General features: G+C 37.9%; 1 protein-coding gene across 1 annotated transcript; it reads left to right on the top strand.

The window, feature by feature from the left end:
• The first annotated feature begins 6,375 nt into the window (after positions 1–6,375).
• Positions 6,376–7,299, top strand: LOC131502634 (olfactory receptor 1052-like). Its single transcript, XM_058713500.1, has one exon. The coding sequence runs from the start codon at positions 6,376–6,378 to the stop codon at positions 7,297–7,299; it is 924 nt and encodes a 307-aa protein (XP_058569483.1).
• The last annotated feature ends 1,257 nt before the right edge of the window (positions 7,300–8,556 follow it).

Raw genomic sequence — 8,556 nt, 5'->3', positions numbered from 1 at the left:
GGTACAGTTATGGTTTTATGTGGCTTGAGGTCATTTCACAAATATATTTCTTTTGGTTGATTCTAGTAACAATCATCCAGCCTGTTAATATCCAATAGTGTGTTTAGCCATCCTCCAGTTATTGACCATTTGGAATCGTCCATGGAATGTCTTTTAACCCCGCCCAGTTTGCACTAAACTCTACTCAGATTTCAAGGTTCTTTTTCAATGCTACCTCCTCCATTATACCTTTCTTTTCCCCACACCCGCCATCCTCCAGCCACATGGAATGAAATCAGTTCTTCTTTTTTGCTACTGTAGTGCCTTGTCTTTATTTCCATGTTAGAACATGTTACACATACAGTTGCCTTCCCTGTTATATTGTAGGCTCCTTGAGGGCAGGGATTGGGTCTTACACATAATTGAATCCCCTAAGCACACGACATAGTGATTTACAGATATACTTATATACTAGATGAATACTTAAATAGCAATATAATGAATATTTTTGCATAAATTATTTTCATTTATTTTGGATTATATCCTTGGGGGTATATTTCTGTAACTGGAATTACTTGGGCAAAGAACAGTTATACATTGCTATATTCCAGAAATTTCACCAGCAATTTACATGGTGACCTGTTTCCTGACAGTGGCCTTTATGACATACATACTACCAAGCTGGGGGACATTGTTTTAATTTGCATTATGCTGAGGTCACATGTTTTGTCATGTGATTATATACTGAATATGTTCGCTATTGTGCATGTTGTCATTTTCTTTGGCCACTCATCTAGTGAGTTTTACAAAGTGATCTCATATGTTTCATTATTTATTTATATGTTCTGACTGGTGTATTTTAAAAGTTCTCAACCACATATATTTTCTCATTTGGCTTTTTCCTTTTTGATCTTCATTTTATTATAATACAATGTGCCCAAGAGTTTTAGTCATATATTTGAACCCATCCTCCTCGTTCTGATCATACCCTCTATTTTTTCAATGGCTACAATAGCTAGATAAACAATGCTGTTCTGTTGTTTTTTTCTTTTTTTTTTTTAAGTCAAGAAGTGGGTTGGTCTGCTTTTTTAAAATGTTTATTTTTGAGAGAAAAAGAGAGAGAGAGACAGAGCATGCGTGGGGGAGAGGCATAGAGAGAGGGAGACACAGAATCCAAAACAGGCTCTAGGCTCTGAGCTGTCAGCACAGAGCCTGACACAGGGATCGAACTCATGAACTGCAAGATCATGACCTAAGCGGAAGTCGAATGCTTAACCGAGTCACCCAGGCACCCCCTTTTTTTTCTAGTTTCATAGTTTAGATTTGTATATCTAACTTTTTGATTTATCTGGAGTTTATTGAAGCATATGATGTGAGGTATATAATCCAAATTCACTTCTCTTCTTATGGATATACAGTTTTCCCAACAATATTTATTTGTTAATTTGTTAGTGTTCCCTTTAGTACGTGTGTGTGTGTGTGTGTGTGTGTGTGTGTGTGTGTGTGTTCTTTCTAGCCAACTGGAGACATTTTTAAGGGTTTGGCTCTCTTTCTTTAAAACATGCTATTTCATTGATCAATCTTTGTTTTTAATTCAATGCCAAAAGATCTTTTTTATATGCATAGTTTTGTAATAAGTATTAAAGCCTGAGAAGCTATATACCATCATTATTTAAAATGGTATTTTTTTGGAATTTTTGTCTTCTTATTCTTCCAGGTGAATTTCATTATAAATATGTCATGGTCTGTAAAACATCCTGTAGAATTTTTAATTGATATTACATTAAATCTATACATTAACATAAAGAGTCTTATCTTATATTTTAGCCTTGCCAGTTGGGAGCAAAGTGTCTTTTCCCATTTATTCATGTCTTTCTTTATTTCTTCAGTTATGATTTTATTATTTCCTTTGAATACATTTCTTTTGCCATTGTTAAATTTTTCAAAGTACTTTTAAATTGATGATCTCATTCAGTGACTGTGCTGTAGGTCAGTAGAAGTATTTAGACACAGCCAAGCATGACTGACTTGTAATGTATATTTTTCCCCCAGCATTCATCAGGATTCCTTTATTTTGCTAACAACTTTATTGGGATATAATTCACATACCATACAATTTACATGTATACATATAAATGTGTATACGTTATACAGTATTTAGTATATTCAAAATGGTGCAATCTTCACCACAATCAATTTTAGAACATTTTTATCACTAAAATATGAAAGAGTAAGAAATCTAAACATATAGGAATATCAAATCATGGTGGACATTGAACTAAAGGAATGATGAGGTTTTTGGCAGCATGAGTGTTAAATGTTTTAGTCATATTAAAAGTATAAGTCCATAAATTTTGATTAGATCACATAGCTAACAAAAAACAAACAAAGCAACCTGTACCAGCCATTCCTGCATCACTTCTCAAGACCCTAGCAACTACTAGTCTACTTTTTATAAAATGATTTCTCTATAGATTTGCCTAGCCTGGACATTTCATATGGATGAAATCATAAAATTAAAAACTGGACTTTTAAGGAGAAGCAAAAGTAACATTTATTAAGCACTTACATATCTGTTAAGCACTTTCTATATTTTTTCTCATTTAATCTCTAAACAGCCATTTAAGTTAGGTAATATTTCCATTTTAGATAAGGGAATCGATGGTAGAGAGGTTGAGCAATCTGTTTGAGATCGTAGGGTTAAGATCCAGATGGTAATCTGGATGCTTTGACCAGATCTTTGTCCAAGCTCTTTCTGCCTTAAGGTAGTTAGGAATTTTGGAAAATATGTCTCCAATACTCATGCCTCATTGATCCTCAGTGCCTTCCACAGAGACACAACACCAATATGACATTTCTGACACTGTGAGGGCTGAAAGAGCAAAGTAGAATAGTGTTTTCTATAGCATAGACTCATGGATCTACAGATGCTCTTTCAACTTCCCTCCATCAGGTATTGAGAATGACCAATGATCTGTGTGCAGTTTGACTCACAGAGCCATGGGAAATTAGAGCTCAAAGCTGAAAAGAGCCTCAGCGACCACCGGGTCTAACTGCTTTATTTTATTGATGAAGAAACTGGGACCCAGAAAGAGCAAGCTATTTGCTGAAGATGATATAGCTCAAATATAGTGACAGAGGATGACCTTTCATCTGTTATTAGAAAAATAAATGTACGAAAGGTGAAAGTCCCATCCAGAACAACTGCAGGAAACAAATTAAGGGGAAAGCAAGATAGCGATGTGGAAAGGTCACCGAGTTAGGTCAGAAGGTCTGGGTTCCAACACCAGCTGTGCCACTAATTCACTGTGAGACCTTAGACATGTCACTTAACCTCTTTGGACATCTGTTTGTTCATCTGGAAATGGCTGGGTTGGAATATATGATCTTTTGGAAGATTGCATTTATTAAACACTCCAGAAATTTTGTTGAATAAGTAAATAAGCGAACCTTTATATACATGCTAAATGTTAGGCTATTTTGGGAGGAGACTCAATGAACTACATAAGTGAAAAACTGAAAATAGGGGTAACCAAAATATTTTTTAAAAGAACCAGTACTGTAAATTTACATGCCTCTAGGGATGAATGCATTAATGCACATTCTTTAAACATAAAAGATTACTTTTTCAATAAGTGAAAGGAGTGCCTGATTATTTCCAGTAAGTAGATATACAAGACACATTAGCCGAGTTAATAATACACGCATTCTGGCTGCAATATTGACACTAGTTAATGCAGGGGCATGTGCAGATGGGGTATATAAAAATCATATCCCTAATAAAGTCTTAATTTTGTGTGTTTATTTCCTTTGGGAAGAAAAAGCAATTCAATCTTATTTTAAGGAAGAAAGATTTCACCATGTTCTAAGACTAAGAGAGAGGCATTTATTCACTCAACTAGTATTTATTGAAAGCCTACAGTACATGCACACGTCAAGGAACAGAGTTATCCTAAAAAGGGAAAATTTAAAACTGATACAAGAATGTGAAACTAACATTGAAAACCTGTCTTTTTTATGACTCAAGTTACCCGTACAGCCGAGAGCTGTTTGTTTAAACCTTCACAGGCTGAAACTTGCACAGTGGAGAGGCAGAGCGGATGATGTGTGTGTAGGGGGTGAGTGGGAGGGCAAAGAGTGCAGCTCTGTAAGCAGGAGCTGAAGCACTCAGCAGAAAATGATCATATTGATGCGTTCCTCCTCCCTCTCCCACCTTCCATGATGGAATAATAATAGGGATCCGTTCCATGTGTATTGTATCACCGTTCAGAGTTTACAGAGTGCTTTCACGTTCATTATCTTATTTGATCCTCATGCCAGCCCTAAAAGGGAGGCATAGCGGGTATTGTTTTTTCTGTTTTCGAGATGAGAAAATAGGGGTCTCCAAAAGGTGAAGTGACTTTTCCACGGAAAAACAACACAGATTAGTGCCAGGACTAGAACTCAGGTCTTTGGTCTCTGAAAGCAGTGTTCTTTACATTATCTGCAATCAACCCAGTATTTTCTCCTCCGGTCTCCCTATTTGGAGGTATAAGTTGCCGAATGTTCCCCTGGGCAGGCTGCTGTGCTGAGCAGCAGCAGCAGCAGCAGTTAACTCTAACAGTTTCGGTAGAACCATAAAGAGTGAATTATTAGTACAAGTAAAAGATGCCTCTTACATCTGCTCTGGTCAAACTGTGTGTGTGAGTGTGTGCATGCGTGCATGTGTGCATTGTCTGAGGGATGGTTAGAGATTGGAGCATGAACATCATATTTCAGCCAGTCTCTCTAGAGCTCACTGCTATTGATCCAAAATGGTAATAACGTGCACACACAATACCTCCACTTCCATTTGGTGAAATGGAGAGGAAAAAAAAAGTAATAAGTATATAAGTAGGAGTGGTCATGAAGGAATGAAGAAAGAATTCAGCAAGCACCTAATATACACCAAATGCTTTCCTTGCAATATTTCATTTAATTTTTACTATTGCCCCATGACATAGGTCCTATAGTGTCCTTCTTTTACAGATTAGTAAACTAAAGCTCAGTAGGTCAAGTCCTAAGTTGAAGAATCAGTGATCTCCTAAGCCAGGATTCAAATAAGTCCATATGGCTCCAGAATCAGACATCTTAACTACACCAAATAAAGAACCTTTGATTTCTGGTGAATTGAATCACACATGTCTTTGTTTTACACCTGTCTTTCTTTTTAATCAAAGTTGTGAGAGCCCTCCAAAGTCTCCTTGCCTAGCCTCTCACCAAATATAGGAATCCCTTCTAGAAACCCCTTACTGATGACCATCCAGTGAACCACAGGGACTCTGATTTAGTTTAGATTCTATAAATGGAGATAAATCCTCATGGATTTATCCTTTCTCTTGCCTGGTGCTTCATCCAGAACAAGACCCAGGCAATTTCATGAGGCAGCCAGCCTGTATTAGAGATATCCTAATAGAGAGACATAGAGACAATAGAGAGACGTAGACTTCATGCACTCAGCCTCAGTGCCATCTGACTCCAACCATTTTGTGACCTGGTCCTTTGCTCAGATGGATCTGACCGACAAATCTTTGTGGAATTCATAGTTAGTTTTGGACAGCTGCATTATTTTTGCCCCATGCATGGTTAAAGGAATCAGTAAAGTGATGATCAGCCAGGAGCTGCCTGAATCCTTTGGTTGCTCTTTCACAGGATCCAAATGGTACCTTCAGACTTGAATTAGGTTTCTGAGGGTCATTTAGAAACATTCCAATTCTGCAACAATCTATTGGTGAAGAATTGATCAAGGTCCCAGAAAACCCTCTTCTGATCAAACAGAATTGTAAGTATTGATGACTTCCACTCTTTCAGAAATAATGTCACAAAAACTGAAGAAGGAGACTTGTCTGTCAAGATGAAGTCAGTTGACATGTTTATCCTCTTGTTACTTTATCTGCAATAATTCCTTGGGCTTGATTTGGAAAAGTGGAGGAGAGTGAGATGGAATTCCTTACCTCCAAATTTTCTTAGTTTGTAGCCCTGTATCAGTGAAGAACATCTCTTGATGACACCTGTTTTCTTTCTCCCTCCCTCATTCATTCCTTCAACAAATATTAAGTGCTTTTTGCATCCTAGACCTTTATTCTCTTCCTTATCTGTGTTCTTTTTACTTTCTGAATTTTCTTTACTTATTTTTCTCCTTCCCCTTTTTTCCTCCCATCTTTACTGTCTCAATATTATGTTTGAGAAATAATGATACTATTTGGGAAGGCATTTAATGTGAGAATATAGATGAGGGGAAGGGTTAGAGAGTGTTGTGGATTTATGGGTTTTGAATGGGACGGTGTTATCCATATCATCTAGTTTCCCATTATTTCCTCACTTAAAGCATGTCTAAAGAGCTCTTAACTAGTCAAGAATAATACCCAGCTTGGGTTGATGGAGAATTCATCCATGGTGACGGACTTCATTCTTCTTGGCTTGACAGACAACCCTCAGCTTGGAGTCCTGCTATTTGGAGTCTTACTTATTGTTTATACTGTCACTATGTTGGGGAATCTAGGCCTGGTGATCCTGATCAGAGTCAGTCCCTGCCTTCATACTCCCATGTACTTTTTTCTCTCTAATCTGTCCCTTCTTGATGTCTGTTTCTCTTCCATCACGATCCCAAAGACTTTAGCAAATTTGCTATCTAAGTTGCAGGCTGTTTCTTTCCTTGGATGTGTGACTCAAATGGGCTTGTTCATTATCTTTGCCTCTGCTGAATGCAATCTTTTGGCTTCCATGGCCTATGACCGATACACTGCCATCTGTCACCCATTGCTCTACCATGTCACGATGTCTAGAGTCCGTTGTCTCCTCTTGGTAGCAGGATGCTACTTTGGGGGGTTAGTTAACATGGTTTCTGTGACAGCTTCCATCACACAGCTGTCATTCTGCCAACCACGTGTCCTTCCCCACTTCTTCTGTGACATCCCTCCACTGTTGGCACTGGCTTGCTCAGACCCCTGGATCACGCAGATACTGGTTGTTGGCTGTGGGGGATTCACCCTGGTCACCTCCATTGTGGTGATCCTTGTCTCCTACATGTCTGTCCTAATGACTATCCTGGGAATTCCTTCAGCTTCCAGCAAACAAAAAGCTTTCTCTACCTGTGCTTCCCACATGACTGCTGTTGGCCTGTACTATGGAACAACCATGTACACTTACTTGCAGCCCTCACAACGTGGATCCCAAGCAGGAAATCAGATGGTTTCAGTGTTTTATACAATGGTGATCCCCATGTTAAATCCTCTCATCTACAGCTTGAGAAACCAGGAAGTAAAAGCTGCCTTATGGAAAATATTGAAGCAGAGTCCCTAATCTTCCATTCTGTGTCTCAAGAATGTAATATGTTCTATGAAGATTTGCCTACAGTTCTATTCATAGTGTTTTCCTCGCATGCAAATAAAGCCTTTTTAAGAACAATTGAATTGCTCTGGCTAAGTGTTTAGAAGTAGTTGTTTAGATAAACAGCAACACAATAGGAAATTAAGTGGAGAAAATAATGTGTATTGTCCGAAGCAACTGTCTGATAAGAAATATTTTAAGAAGGAAATATGTATGTAGGTATGAATATGTCAATCTGAGTTGTAAACTGGTATACAACACTAGTCAAAAGTTAAAATAATTCCATGATAATAAGGTTAAAAAACAGCGTAATTTGACTATAAGTTATAGAAGAGAGCATGAAAGGCAACCAAGATGCAAAAGTCTTTGCTTTACCATTCATGGGTTTATATGGAGGGTTTACTTGGTATCCCTTAGGCTGAATTAAATTCAGTCCATATTTTTCAAAAGGACTCAGAGGACTCCTAGATGTGTGTTCTTCAAATGCTGTGTACCATCAGTGCCACTGTGAGGCTATAAAATGTGAGCGTATATATGAATTCACATGTGCAATTATTGAGATTTATAAGGGTAAATCTTTTTTAAAATTTTTTTAATGTTTATTTATTTTGAGAGAGAGAGAGAGAGAGAGAGAGAGCGAGCGAGCTAGAGTGGGGGAGGGCAGAGAGAGATGAGGGACACACAGATTTCAAAGCAGGCTCTAGGCTCTGAGCTGTCAGCACAGAGCTGGACCTGGGGCTCGAACCCAGGAACCGTGAGATTTGACCTGAGCCGAAGTAGGAAGCTTAACTGCCTGAGCCACCCAGGCACCCCTATAAGGGTAAATGTTAAAGATAGCAATACTCAGACAAACAAGAGACTAGGTTTGCTAATTAGAGTAGGATTTGAAAGATTCTTTGTAAGGGACAATGGACCATTGATTAGTGGGAATTCTAGGCCTGAATTACAGCAGTGATTTCTTTTGTATGTAAATACTAAGAGGACTATTTGTATGCAAATTATAAATGAGCCAAGCCTGAACATACTTCCAACAGACAACACAAGTGTGAATAGAACCTGAATTAATTTATTAGTCAGTCCATGGCTAGCCCTCAGAATTTGAAAAGATGCATGAAATTTGTAGATATTACTATCTTGTCTAAATATATTGAACAACAGGCTGTCTATAAAAGCATATCATCCTATACCTGAAGACTATGAAAACTTAGTATCTTTTATAGTTGAGGAAAC

Source organism: Neofelis nebulosa, chromosome X (assembly GCF_028018385.1).
Source record: "Neofelis nebulosa isolate mNeoNeb1 chromosome X, mNeoNeb1.pri, whole genome shotgun sequence".
In the NCBI taxonomy this organism is placed as follows: Eukaryota; Metazoa; Chordata; class Mammalia; order Carnivora; family Felidae; genus Neofelis; species Neofelis nebulosa.
This window is presented reverse-complemented; position numbering and strand designations above follow the sequence as displayed.